Source organism: Haemorhous mexicanus, chromosome 5, assembly GCF_027477595.1.
Source record: "Haemorhous mexicanus isolate bHaeMex1 chromosome 5, bHaeMex1.pri, whole genome shotgun sequence".
Lineage (NCBI taxonomy): Eukaryota > Metazoa > Chordata > Aves > Passeriformes > Fringillidae > Haemorhous > Haemorhous mexicanus.
The window spans coordinates 72,556,690-72,570,953 of NC_082345.1; the positions used below are offsets into that span (position 1 = coordinate 72,556,690).

A 14,264-nucleotide genomic window follows, 5' to 3' on the forward strand; every position below is an offset into this window, starting at 1 on the left:
CACAGTGCTGCATGACCCAGTGTAAAACACCTCCCAGGGTAAATGTGGGGCAATCTCACATAATCCTGAACTCACAGAACCCACTGAACTCTTCGTTAGGAGAGCAGGGAAGTCCTCGCATTAAACAGGACCTCACTTCCAAAGGATAAAGAGTAAGGAAATAAAAGTTGCAAGTCTCACTACTGGATCCATGGCGATATCTTGTAAGAGCTGTTGGCATCCTGGCCAACTTTGTTCATGCCATTCACAGGAGAATAACTGGTGTCCAATGCTGGTAATTGTGTGGGTGTTATGGCATCCTCTGATTGCATTTGCACACCCAATGTCCTGCAAGGATGCTCTGGGCACTGTGACTTTACTGGTGGTTGTAGAAATTTCAGTGAGAAGCAACTTGTGGTTTATAGAAGATGTGACCCTGCAATCCAGCACTGCATGCAGCAAATCACTTTTATTGTAAGCTCTTGCAAACTCCATGATGGGGCACACATTGATCTTTGACAACCATTGAATACATTTCCCCAAATCAGGTGCCCATCAATCTGCAGAAAAGCTTCAGCAGCAGAGCAGAGAATGAAGGTGTCCAAGGAGTGCATCCCAGGAATTCAGCTCTGGCTGCTCAAAGCTCTCTATGGATCTGATGCCAAAGCCTGCCTGTCTGATCCAACAGCTGCTGCTCTCAAGGTGCAGTTCCAAAAGCAAGCAAACAAAAGCATGTGCCAGGATCACAGAATCCCTGAATTGCTGTGTTTTGGAGGGACTTCTCAGGATCTTCTAGTCCAGACTCCAGGCTGCAGCAGGATCAGCTAGAGGAGGTTGTCCACAATGTTCTCTGCAGCATCTTCACGTGTGTGGCACAGCACCTGGGCAGCAGCATTCCTGAACACCTCCTGACCTGACCCCAGGGGTTCTTGGCTGATATTCCTGTGCCAAAGTGCTGTTGCCCATCAGCAAGGGACATTTTGCCCAGGTGCAGGAAGTGAGAACCTCAGTGCAGGGACTGTAATAGAAAGCTAGTCAGATATACAACTGATAAGCAGTTCCTCAGAAATCAGAGCTGTAACTTTACAATGAACCCTTATAAAGGTTGCCAAACAGGAGAGTTTGTTTCCTGGATGGACCAAATGAACTTTGCCCATCTGCGCTCTCAAGCCGAGGCCAGAAGATGTCACTGTCTTGATTCTCCTCTTGCCTTCTCTTGTGGGACAGCACATGGCAACATGTTCAGTCCACAGAATGTGAACCACTGGTGTGACTGGAAAAGGGCTAAGCCAGCTGCATGATCCAACACTTTGAAGTGAAGAGCCTTGAGGTGGCAGTGTCTCCTCACAGCTCCCAGCAAAAATCATGCTCCCATGCTGGCTAAAATCCCTGTGACACACCGGAGCCCAGAGCTCTCCCCAAAGATGGACAGACACAGAGCAAACTGTAAAATTAGCCTGCCGTGTCAATGCAGCTGCATCTTCCCAGGGAACACAGGGGCTTTCCACCCCACCGTGGGCATGGAGCAGCTCTGGGCTCAGCAAAGGGCTCCATCCCTACTGCCCATTCACAGCAGGCTGAGCAGAAAAGAGAGGCAATGCCAGATGAAAGGTGCCTGGCAGCATGCTTGTGGAGCTGGGGCAGCCCTCTGCTCAGCTCCAAGCTGGGCTCCTGGGAGGAGCACAGAATTATTCCTGTTGGAAAAGGCCTCTGGGATCGTGGAGTCCAACCTGTGACCAATCACCAGCTGGTCAAGTGGACCATGGCACTGAGTGCCACATCCAGTCTCCAGGAATTGGGATTCCACCACATCCTCAGGCAGTCCATTCTTATGTTGAATCACCCTTTATGTGCAGAAATTCCTCCTCATGTGCCACCAGAATCTCCCCTGCTGCAGGTCGAGGCCTTGCCATCTTGTCTCACTGGTTGTCCAGCAGAAAATGCTGACCTCCACCTGGCTGCACCTCCTTTTCAGGGAGCTGGAGAGAGAAATCATCTCTCAGAGCCCCCATGTCTGGGCTAAAGAGCCCCAGCTGCCTCAGCTGCTCCTCACAGGCCTTTCCCTGCAGGGCCTTCAGCAGCTCCATGGTCTTGCTCTGCACTGCCTGCACAGGTGGCCTCGGCCCGAGGATCCAGCCTGTCCAGATCCCTCTGCAGAGCCTTCCTGCCCTCCAGCAGGCTGAGCCTCCCACCAAACTTGGGATCATCTGTGATCTTGCTGAGGGGTCACTGGGTCCCCTCATCCGGATCATCAGTAAAGCTCTTCAGCAGGACCTGGCCCCACACTGGTCCCTGGGGACAGCGCTTGTGGCCGGACGCCAGCTGCATGTGTCCCTGTTCACCAAGGCTCTCTGGGCCTGGACATGCAGACAGCTCCCGAGCCAGCCAGGAGAGCACCTCTCCTAGGCCTGGGCTGACAGCTTTTCCAGGAGAATGCTGGGGGACACTGTACCAAAGGCTTTGTTGAAGTCCAGCTGAACACTGCCACAGCCTCCCCGCTCATCTGCCGGGCCGGTCATCTGGTCATCAAAGGAGATCAGCTTCACTAGGCAGGCAGGACCTGCCTTTCCTAAAGCCCTGCTGGCTGGGACTGATGCCTTGGTTCTCCTGGATGTGACCTGTGATCACACTCAGGACAATCTGCTCCAAAACCCTTCTGGGAAGTGTGGTCAGGGGGACACACCTGTAGCTCCCCAGATTCTCCTTCCAGCCCTTCTTGTGGATGAGTGTCACCATGGCCAAACTCCAGGCATCTGAGACCTCCCCAGTGAGCCAGCACTGATTAGAACCGATGGAAAGCAACTGTCCTCATAAATACGGAGGACTGAAATAAGGCAGATACCAAGCTGATTGTTTTCTCTGTTGGGCTCCCCATGTATTTCACAAGCTTGCTGTGGATGGCAGGGCATTTCTGATTGCTGCAAGGGTTGAAGGTCTTGGGAAGAGCCTGGCAAGTTGACAGAGGTGGCACTGATGGGGTTGGTTTGATGGATTTACACACCCTGGCTTTGGGGAGCAGGGGGGCCACAGATGTGGCTTCTGTGAGAAGGTTCTAGAAGCTTCCACCATTGTCCAGCAGTCCCAATCTGCTTGGCTCTGTAGATGGACATGCTGCTGGCCATACCTGGGCCAATAGAGATGTTGGTAACACCTCTGCAAGAACATATTAAAGAAGAATAGCAAAGGAAAGACGGGCATGCAGTTTGAATTGCAGACATAGTTTAGGAGGAGGTGAGAACATGTGAGGGAAACAACATGGAGTTCATGTCCTCCCTCACTCTGTCTCCCTGTGCTGTTGGTGGGAAGGAGGGAAATATTGAGGGAAAATAAGGTGTTTTTAAAGGTTATTTTACTTGTCATTAGCTTTGTCAGATGGTGTTAGTAATAAACTCACTTTCTATCTCTAAGTTGAACCTGTTTTGCCCTTGGGAGTGTTTCCTCCCAGTCCTTATCTCAACTCATAATTCATTTATTTTTTTTCTTCTCTCCACTTTCCAGCTATGACAGGGGAGGCTGAGTGAGCAACTTTAGTGGATGCCAGGTGTTTGGCCAGTGTCCAGCCACAACAGTTGTTCAAGCAGCCAGTGGCTCCAGAGCCTGGAAATTGAGGGAAGTGGGCATGGCATGAGTCATGGTGAGGATGAGTGTGGTCCCAAGCCCCAGGCAGTGTGCAGAGGTGGGTGAGCAAGTCAGAGGGAGCCACACCCTGAGGTACAGCAGAGGTGTCTGCAGAGGGGCCTAGGCCTGAAATCACTCTGATGCTTTCATCCCATCAGGGGCTGTGTCAGCATTTGATCCCAGCAGAAAAAATCCATCCAGGCAGAGGACCTGGCATGGCAGGAGCTGTCCAGCAAAGGCAGTGAGAGTCGTGCTCACTTTGTTCTCCTAAAAGAAAAATCTTCTCCCAGGGGTCTGTGCAGCCCAGCTGGCACAGGGCAGGGCTCCTGCTGCTGTGCCCATGGCAGCTGGAGGCAACAGGAGCAGAACACCCTGGTGCTCCCAGGCCATGTCCCGTGTCTGCCCTGGGATCTGGTGCCCTGGGCTCAGGTGTGCAGAGGACCCAGAGCTGCCCCTGGGGAATGGGCCTGGCCTCTGGCTGCTGGCCCAGCTGGGGCTGCCTGTTGCCCTGGATCCTGTAGCACATCAGCCAGCCCCAGTGGGGATCTCCAAAGTTCAGGACAGCTGCCGGGGCCCAGAGTGCAGCTCTTTATGCAGCTGAGGCAGGCCTGAAGCTCTGCTGGCTGTGGTCACAGCTGCTGGGACACCAACACACCTGGAGACACCTGCATGGGGCTGCCTCACTCTGAACGTCCACCAGAACTTGTGTTTTACTGCAGCCCCCAAACAGCTTGGTCCTGGCTGAGTGGTGAGACTCAGCAGGACAAGGAACAACAGCTCCTGAGCTGAGATGTCCAGTCCTAAGCTGACACCTCTGAAAGTGACACAGCTTGCATGAACTGTTGGCACCCTGGCCCTCTTCGTTCATGCCATTCACAGGAGAATAACTGGTGTCTGATGCTGACACTTATGTGGGTGTTATGGCATCCTCTGATTGCATTTTCACACCCAATGTCCTGCAAGGATGCTCTGGGCACTGTGACTTTGCTGGTGGTTGTAGAAATTTCAGTGAGAAGCAACTTGTGGTTTATAGAAGATGTGACCCTGCAATCCAGCACTGCAGTCAATCACTTTTATTGTAAGCTCTTGCAAACTCCATGATGGGGCACACATTGATTTTGACAACCATTGAATACATTTCCCCAAATCAGGTGCCCATCAATCTGCAGAAAAGCTTCAGCAGCAGAGCAGAGAATGAAGGTGTCCAAGGAGTGCATCCCAGGAATTCAGCTCTGGCTGCTCAAAGCTCTCTATGGATCTGATGCCAAAGCCTGCCTGTCTGATCCAACAGCTGCTGCTCTCAAGGTCCAGTTCCAAAAGCAAGCAAACAAAAGCATGTGCCAGGTCACAGAATCACTGAATTGCTGTGTTTTGGAGGGACTTCTCAGGATCTTCTAGTCCAGACTCCAGGCTGCAGCAGGATCAGCTAGAGGAGGTTGTCCACAATGTTCTCTGCAGCATCTTCACGTGTGTGGCACAGCACCTGGGCAGCAGCATTCCTGAACACCTCCTGACCTGACCCCAGGGATTCTTGGCTGATATTCCTGTGCCAAAGTGCTGTTGCCCATCAGCAAGGGACATTTTGCCCAGCTGCAGGAAGTGAGAACCTCAGTGCAGGGACTGTAATAGAAAGCCAGTCAGATATACAACTGATAAGCAGTTCCTCAGAAATCAGAGCTGTAACTTTACAATGAACCCTTATAAAGGTTGCCAAACAGGAGAGTTTGTTTCCTGGATGGACCAAATGAACTTTGCCCAGCTGCGCTCTCAAGCCGAGGCCTGAAGATGTCACTGTCTTGATTCTCCTCTTGCCTTCTCTTTTGGGACAGCACATGGCAACATGTTCAGTCCACAGAATGTGAACCACTGGTGTTACTGGAAAAGGGCTAAGCCAGCTGCATGATCCAACACTTTGAAGTGAAGAGCCTTGAGGTGGCAGTGTCTCCTCAAGCTCCCAGCAAAAATCATGCTCCCATGCTGGCTAAAATCCCTGTGACACACTGGAGCCCAGAGCTCTCCCCAAAGATGGACAGACACAGAGCAAACTGCAAAATTAGCCTGCCATGGCCGTGCAGCTGCATCTTCCCAGGGAACACAGGGGCTTTCCACCCCACCGTGGGCATGGAGCAGCTCTGGGCTCAGCAAAGGGCTCCATCCCTACTGCCCATTCACAGCAGGCTGAGCAGAAAAGAGAGGCAATGCCAGATGAAAGGTGCCTGGCAGCATGCTTGTGGAGCTGGGGCAGCCCTCTGCTCAGCTCCAAGCTGGGTTCCTGTGGGAAGCACCTCTAATGCCTGTGGGAAGGCAGCAGCCTGGCTGATCCTTTATTTTGTGCTTTCCAAGTATTTCACCTCCTGCGGAGGAAGGCAGGACATTTCTGCCACAGTGGCAGGGGACTCTCTAATGCCTCTGCTGCTGTTTGAGAATGGCTATTTTTTAGGAACTGCTGGAAGGAAGATATGTAGGATTTCCCAAACAGGGTTTGGAGTGAGCTAGTCCAGGAGTTCTGCCAGTACTTGTGTTTGTCCAGATTGATTTTGCACTGTCTGGGGAGGGGTTTTGGTAATCACAATGCTCCCACCCCCTTCTAAATAAATATTTTATGTTAGTTCTCAAGGTGACTAGGCTGGAGTTTTTTTCCCGAGAAATAAATAAAGCAAATGCAAGGAAATGTAAACCCTGTTGTGAAAGGGGATTTTGAAGTGACTCAGATGATTCCTTTCTCTGTTGGGCTTCCCAAGTGTTTCTCAACGTTGCTGTGCATGGCAGGGCATTTCTGGGTACTGCCATGAGGAAAGGTCCAGAAAAGAGCCTGGGAACTTTATACAGGAGGGACTGATGGAGATGATCAAGCAGCCAGTGGCTCCAAGGCCTGGAAAGCAGGGGCAGTGGGCATGGCATGAGTAATGGTGAGGATGAGTGTGGTCCCAAGCCCCAGGCAGTGTGCAGAGGTGGGTGAGCAAGTCAGAGGGAGCCATACCCTGAGGTACAGCAGAGGTGTCTGCAGAGGGGCCTCAGCCTGAAATCACTCTGATGCTTTCATCCCATCAGGGGCTGTGTCAGCATTTGATCCCAGCAGAAAAAATCCATCCAGGCAGAGGACCTGGCATGGCAGGAGCTGTCCAGCAAAGGCAGTGAGAGTCATGTGCTCACTTTGTTCTCCTGAAAGCAAAATCTTCTCCCAGGGGTCTGTGCAGCCCAGCTGGCACAGGGCAGGGCTCCTGCTGCTGTGCCCATGGCAGCTGGAGGCAACAGGAGCAGAACACCCTGGTGCTCCCAGGCCATGTCCCGTGCCTGCCCTGGGATCTGGTGCCCTGGGCTCAGGTGTGCAGAGCCCCCAGAGCTGCCCCTGGGGAATGGGCCTGGCCTCTGGCTGCTGGCCCAGCTGGGGCTGCCTGTTGCCCAGGATCCTGCAGCACATCAGCCAGCCCCAGTGGGGCTCTCCAAAGCTCAGGACAGCTGCCGGGGCCCAGAGTGCAGCTCTTTATGCAGCTGAGGCAGGCCTGCAGCTCTGCTGGCTGTGGTCACAGCTGCTGGGACACCAACACACCTGGAGACACCTGCATGGGGCTGCCTCACTCTGAACGTCCACCAGAACTTGTGTTTTACTGCAGCCCCCGACCAGGTTGGTCCTGGCTGAGCGGTGAGACCCAGCAGGACAATGAGCAACAGCTCCTGAGCTGAGATGTCCATTCCCAAGCTGACACCTCTGAAAGTGACACAGCTTGCATGAACTCTTGGCACCCTGGCCCATTTTGTTCATGCCATTCACAGGAGAATAACTGGTGTCCAATGCTGACAATTGTGTGGGTGTTATGGCATCCTCTGATTCCATTTGCACACCCAATGTCATGCAAGGATGCTCTGGGCACTGTGACTTTACTGGTGGTTCTAGAAATTTCAGTAAGAAGCAACTTGTGGTTTATACAAACATGACCCTGCAATCCAGCACTGCAGCAAATCACTTTTATTGTAAGCTCTTGCAAACTCCATGATGGGGCACACATTGATCTTTGACAACCACTGAATACATTTCCCCAAATCAGGTGCCCATCAATCTGCAGAAAAGCTTCAGCAGTAGAGCAGAGAATGAAGGTGTCCAAGGAGTGCATCCCAGGAATTCAGCAGTGGCTGCTCAAAGCTCTCTATGGATCTGATGCCAAAGCCTGCCTGTCTGATTCAACAGCTGCTGCTCTCAAGGTGCAGTTCCAAAAGCAAGCAAACAAAAGCATGTGCCAGGATCACAGAATCACTGAATTGTTGGGTTTTGGAGGGACTTCTCAGGATCTTCTAGTCCAGACTCCAGGCTGCAGCAGGATCAGCTAGAGCCGGTTGTCCTTGTATTGTTGGGCTTTGGGTATCTCCAGACATGGAGATCTCCAGACAGGATCTCTGGGCAACCTGAGGGGACCTGGTGCCACAGCCTTGCTAAGGAGGTGAAGGACAAGTCAGCTGCACATTCTTGGGGACAGCTAAGGAGGAGAGGACCCATTCCTGAGAGCTCTCTCCTGAGATGGGCAGCAAAGCAAAGCAGCTGGAGGCTCTGCCCACATCTCTGTGCCTTTGAGCAGAGGGGGAGGTGCCCTGAGGGACAGAGCTGGAAACACACCAGAGAAGGAAGGAAGCAGCACAGACTCTGCACAGGACATTTGTGCCCCTCTCCTCTGCTCTGCTCAGACCCCAGCTGCCGTGCTGCCTCCAGCTCTGGGGCCCACAGCACAAGAAGGATACAAAGCTGTTGGAGTGGAGTCCAGTGGAGGCCATGAAGGTGCTCCGAGGGCTGGAGCGTGCCTGCTCTGGAGAGGAGGTGAGAGAGCTGGGGATGTTCAGCCTGGGAAAGACTGCTGAGAGTGCAGTAGCTCAAGGATCTCTAAGAGGGTTGGAGAGGGTCTTTGGACAAGGGTATGGAGTGACAGGAGAAGAGGAAATGGTTTCATACTGATGGAAGGCTAGTTAGCTGGGATATTATAAAGACATAAATTACTCTGAACAGGCTGTGGTACAAGTAAAAGTTACCCAGAGCTGTTTTGACTGCCCTGTCTCTGGAGGGGTTCAAGTCCAGGCTGGGGAGGGCTTGGAACAAGCTGGTGCAATGGAAGGTGTCCCTGCCCATTTTAGGCAGGTCAGAATGACAGGATTTTAACAGTTATAATGTCCCATGAAAACCAACCCATTCTGTGATTCAGTGACATGTGGGAAAAGCCACTGAGCTTTTTCCACTGAGAATGTGAGAACTATTTGCGGGGACAGGCATTGTTGAACAGAGTAACTGTTTTCCCCCTGTAGAGATTGGTCAACGTCTTCTCCAGCTCCCCCAGGCTGAGGTTCTCCACCTGATTCTTGTCATTTTTAGCAATTATCCCCCAAGCCTTCTTGGGCTTTGTGCCCTCCAGACAGCAGGCAGCTGACCAGATGTGGCTGGGTCTGTTCACCCTCCCTTCTGCGACATTGTTTCTCCCAGGCACAGCACCCGTGATCACGTAGGTGGTTGTACAGCCGTCGGCCAGTTGGGGCATTGTTTTAGACTCATAGATGTTCCACTGGCCCTGGTTGAGACTGCTGTCCTGGGGCACTATGTTGGTGAGGGTGAAGGTAGCTGTCTTGCCTTCTCTACTATTGTGATGGCCATTGGGGCTCAAATGGCCTCGGTCCAAATTCTTCAGTGGTTTGTAGTCGTCAAGGACAGCCTGGCTCTCTTTGATTTGGTGTAAGGAGAACTTGTCGTCCTGTGTGAGGAACGACTCTGTTTTCATCTCTTTAAGATCATTTTTACCTATGAGCTGGACAGAGAAAGAGAAAGAATGTTAGAATGGGGAATGGGAGTAATGGAGAAGATTTCCCTGGAGCAGAAGCCTCTGATGGTCAAGATCCCATTTTTGGTCATCTCTGTGCAGGAAAATGTTTGAATCTGAGAGAAAACATACACATGCCCCTCCTGCATGCATGCAAGAGCACTAAAGAGCAAGCAGCTCAGAATCTGACTGCTCTCACTTTGGCTTGTGACCTTTGTATTCCAGCCTGCAGCCTGTGCTGGAAGCATGGATGCATGCATGAGACAAGGAGCATTTCCTACTCCTAGGATTGAAAAGTGGCTTTTGTGATACAGCTCCCCTGACGTATCTGTGTCCCTTTCCTCCTGTCTCCACAGCCCAAATCTGCCCAGGGCTCTCCCTGGATCCCCCCCCACGCCACACGGTGATTCAGAGATTGTATGACTCTTTGATCCTTCTGTGTGGTTGCTACAGGTGTACCTCAGTCCTTGAACACCAGAGGTTGCCTCCTGTAACCCCATACAAAGGGAAAAGTGCCAGAAAATCAGTCCTGGAGCTGAGTTTCCCTGGGAGGTCTACAGCTGCAGCTCATCTCTGAGTGGCTGTAGGGTGATGTGCTGTAAGAGAGACACTCACCTGGGGCTCAACAAACCACCATGTGTGAGGTCTCTTGGCATCTCCAGGCTGGTATTTGTAAGCAGAGTACACTGGAATTCTCCTCTCTCTGTCGTACAGGGTGGCATAGTGATACGAGTTGCTGAAGCGTTGACAGATCCAGGCTGGGTTCTTTGGATTCAGGGCATCATTTGGAATGGTCCCCTCATAGAAGAATTGAGGACAACTTGTAAAGGAGTTCACCACCTCGCTGTGTCCCAGCCAGAGGCAGCTGGCCAACACCTGCAGCAGCAGCAGCGGCCCCAGCATGGTGGCAGGATTTCAGTGAAGGGCTCTTGCTGCCCTGGAAGGCAAATGCAGAGGGACACTGAGCTTGGAGAGAGCAGGTCATGGCCTGGAGCCTTTTTGTGCAGGGGGACAGAGCTGGCAGAGGAGGGGATTATGAGAGACCAGGAAAGGAATAATTTCTGTCCCCCTGCATTTGGAAAAATCATGAGGACAATAAGGGTGAAAGCTAAAAGAGAGTCAAGGTGCCCAGAGGAGGCATCATTGGGAACACTCAGCCTGTAGGAGGAAGGAGCCAAACCCACCAGGACTGCAATCAGCTCTCACAGCAAAGTGATCTTGCAAGTGAGGCACAGCCCTGGGACAAGGTCACCTTTTCCCACCTCCCTCCTGCTCTCAGCACTTGCCCACAGCAGACACCTGCAGCTGGGCACGGACTCTGCTCAGCCCCCTGCAATGCTGAGCTGGGCTTTAATCTCATGGGGCATTGGGCAGGCAAAGAACAGCAATGCTGCACTTCCTACAGGTCTCTGGCCCAATCCAGGTTCACACAGACACTCAGCTCTTCCAGTCAGACCCAATACTGAACCACAACTGATCCACCTGGGGTCCTGCCTCTCAGCTGACATTGGGCCACGGGTGTCCTGCTGCTCACCTTGCATTTCCACGTTAACCAACCCCAGACTCTGAACTTGCAGACACATGCAGAGAGCAAATGAAGGGGCCAAGCAGATGGCAGCAGCAAGCATGAGGGATAACACCTCTATCCTATCAGCACAGTGGCTGCTGCAATGCAAGCCCTGAGGGGCAGCTCTTGCCCCTCAGGTGGCTTGGGATTCCTGCTGATGCCCATCTTCAGCTTTGCTGATTGATTTCCCTGTACAGGCAAAGGCACCATTGCAGGAATTTCTTGGACAGCCACCTCTCCTGTTTTGTCTTTCTCAGTGCTGATGAGATTTTCAGCAGTCAGTAAGGTCATTCCTTTATGAGAAAACTGCTGAAAAGCTCCCTGGGATGCTGGTAAGCAAGCAAGGGGCTTTGACTCCTTTCAAAGGCCATACAGGTTTGGGAGAACAGGGATGCTTCCATTTGCATTGCCAGACACTCACTGGAGATATTTGATATCATCAGCATTTGGAATAAGGCAGCTGGGACAGGCAGTTCAAAGGGTTCCTGGCAGACAAAGCTGCCACAGCCTCTAAAGCACAAAGCCCACCTTGGGCTGGCAAGGGGCTGAGCTCAGGACTGCAGAGGGCTTGACAAGTCACCTTGCACATTTGCCCTTGTCTTGTTCTTCTCCCTGCCCCTCATCTCTCCCTTTCCACTGGGTTCAGGATGCTGAGCTGCACACAGCCCTGCTCTGACCCAAGATATCTGGTCCTTTTCCTCCTTTTCATCCCTGGATCAGGAATGTGGTGACCAATGAGCTGGAAACTGAGAACTGCAACTACATTTTGGGACTTTTTACAGTACTCTGCAGAGCATGCCCAAAGCTGCCCCAAATCAAGCAGAGAAGGGTCTGAAAAGTTCCTCTGCATGACCCACTCCATGAAATGAAAATATATCTAAGTAAGGTAATATCTAACTGAACAGATACATAGAAAACAGCCTACCTTGAGAAGGAGTGGCACAGGATTCTGCTCGCAGCCCCAAAGTGGCAGAGGAGTCTCAAATGCCTCTGCTGCAGTCTCAGACTCTCTGGGTTTATATACTCTCCAGGGAGAGGCTGTTTTTAGATTTCCCAAGAGGCCTTTAGAGTAAATTTTCCCAGGACTTCTGATCACACCTCTGTTTATCCAGACTTTTTTTTGCAAGGTCATGGTTGGAGTTTTAGTAGTCAATAATCTCCCCCTTCCATCTTATTCTACAGTTTGATGTTAATTTTCAGGTTAGCTGGCTCGAGTTTCTTTCCCAAATCATTCCTCCTGTCCTTGCCCTCCTGACTCACAGAAAATACCAAACTGCTGCAAATTTCAGTGCATGCATAAGCTCTGATTGCTCCTTGGAGCTCTGCAACTCCAGCCTAAGCTTTGTCCATATATATATTTATTTCAAAAAGTCACGAAAGACACTGAATATTGGAGTCAATGGTGAGAAAGGAGCAAGAGCTTACCTTGATGCAGAGTCTCAGAACAGGCACGTGAACTGTTCCTTCTGGCTTGTCCCTGGAAAAAGGAGTGTTTGAGTCCTCAAGAGTGCCACTGCAATATATACCCAGGCATAAATTTCCCCTTGTTACAAACAAGGAATTACACAGAATAGAGAAGTTGTCTATTTTTATTCAGAGGGTATGTGCATACCCACCCTGAAATGTGCTGACTGTTTTTGTCATAATTTCTCCAGAATTTCTCCCGAATTTGCTGACTTGCAACATGGAGTATCAGGATCAGTTAACTATACATCCACTCACAAAGTTGCCCTTTTTTGTAAACAAGGAATTCCAAAGGAAAGACAAGTTTTCTATTTTTATTTAGCGAGTTTGTTCACACCCACCTTGAAATTTGTTGACAGTTCTTTGTCATAGTTTCCTCAGAATTTCTCCCATATTGGCTGCCTTGCAGCATGGCATGTCAGGGTCAGTTACCAGGGTCTGGTGACTTCCTTGATCATTTATTTCATCAATCCCAGCAGCTGCAGCTGCTGCTGCTCCAGCACCTACACGTGTTTCTGCGCCCAACAGAACATCTCTGGTGACATTGGATGGACTGGCCTGACTCTGAGTACACTCAGATATTCACAGTCTGCTCTTCTGCAGCCTCCCAGAACATCATTCCAATGGCCAGGCTACAAATATTCTCTTGCCTGGTTGCCATGGCTGTGTGACAGCTCCATCCCAGCAGGCTGGGAAGGAGAAGGCTCTGGGGATATCTCAGAGCACCTGCCAGTACTTTAGGAGTCTACAGGAGAGCTGGAGATAGTCTTTGCACAAAGGCATGGAGCTGATAGTTGTGATGGATTCAGAGTTAATTTTTTTGACAGTGGCAGGGATGGGGCTGTGATTTGGAGTTCTGCTGAATACAGAGTTGATAACACAGAGATGTTTCTGGTTTTGCTGAGCAGGGTTTTCACAGGGCAAGGCCTTTTCTGCTTTTTGTACTGCCAGGCTGGCAAGGAGGCTGGGGGTATTTGGGAGGTTTGGAGGAGACACAGCCAGGACAGGTGAGCCCAAGTGACCAGAGGGATATTCCAGAGCATGTGACATCATGCTGAGGATATAATGTGAGGGGAAGGAGGAGGAAGGAGGGGACATTTGGAGTGGTGGGTTTTGTCTTCCCAGCTAGCTGGTAGGTGGGATGGGGCCCTGCTTCCCTGGAGATGGCTAAACACCTTTCTATCCATATGAAATGGTGAAAGATTTCCTTCAAGTGCTTTGGTTGTGTTCACAGCTTTTGCTTTCCCTGTTAAATGGTCTCCATCTCCACCCAGGTGTTTTCCAGCTCTTCCCTTCCAGTTCTCTCCCTGATCCCGGTGGTCGGGGAGTGAGGGAGCAGCTGCATGGGGCGTGGTTGCTGGCTGGGGTTAAACCACATCATTAGGACAGAATTCACAGAATTCACAGAATGACTTGGTTGGGAGACACCTTCAAGATGATGGAGTCCATCTCATGCCCCAACATCTTAACTAAACCGTGGCACTGAGTGCCACATCCAGTCGTTTTTTTAAACTCTTCCAGGGATGGTGACTCCACCACCTCCCCAGGCAGACCTATCCAGAACTTCATCACTCTTTCAGTGAAAAACTTTTTTCTTAGTGTCCAACTTGTATTTCCTTTGGAGCAGCTTGAGACAAGGGAAAACAGCTTGAAATGGAAGGAGTGTAGGTTTAAAGTGGATATTAGGAAGATATTTGTTACTGTGGGATGTTGAAGCCCCAGCACAGTTTGCCCACAGAAGCTGAGACTGCCCCATCCCTGCAAGTGTCCATGGCCAGGCTGGCTGGGGCTTGGAACAACCTGGGACAGTGGAAGGTGTCCCTGTCCATGGGAGGGCATGGAAG

At 51.2% G+C, this 14,264-nt stretch overlaps 1 protein-coding gene across 2 annotated transcripts; it reads right to left on the reverse strand.

The window, feature by feature from the left end:
- Positions 1–7,549: 7,549 nt before the first annotated feature.
- LOC132327891 (endonuclease domain-containing 1 protein-like) lies at positions 7,550–12,532 on the reverse strand. Of its 2 annotated transcripts, none has more exons than XM_059847562.1 (3): positions 12,382–12,532; positions 10,005–10,326; positions 7,550–9,377 (listed from the first exon to the last, which is right to left on the reverse strand). In XM_059847562.1, the coding sequence occupies exons 2-3, from the start codon at positions 10,290–10,292 to the stop codon at positions 8,832–8,834; spliced, it is 834 nt and encodes a 277-aa protein (XP_059703545.1). In that variant the 5' UTR covers positions 10,293–10,326; positions 12,382–12,532; the 3' UTR covers positions 7,550–8,831. The 2 variants fall into 2 exon arrangements, with proteins under 2 accessions (XP_059703545.1, XP_059703546.1); XM_059847563.1 differs by lacking the exon at positions 12,382–12,532 and adding an exon at positions 11,882–11,985.
- Between the last annotated feature and the right edge of the window lie 1,732 nt (positions 12,533–14,264).

What these genes read in the sequence shown, in the direction of transcription:
- LOC132327891 (XM_059847562.1), bottom strand. Translation starts at nt 10,292, where the DNA reads ATGCTGGGGCCGCTGCTGCTGCTGCAGGTGTTGGCCAGCTGCCTCTGG. An exon ending in GGTGGTTTGTTGAGCCCCAG is followed by an intron (nt 9,378 to 10,004) that starts GTGAGTGTCTCT and finishes TTCTCTGTCCAG; the next exon opens with CTCATAGGTAAAAATGATCT.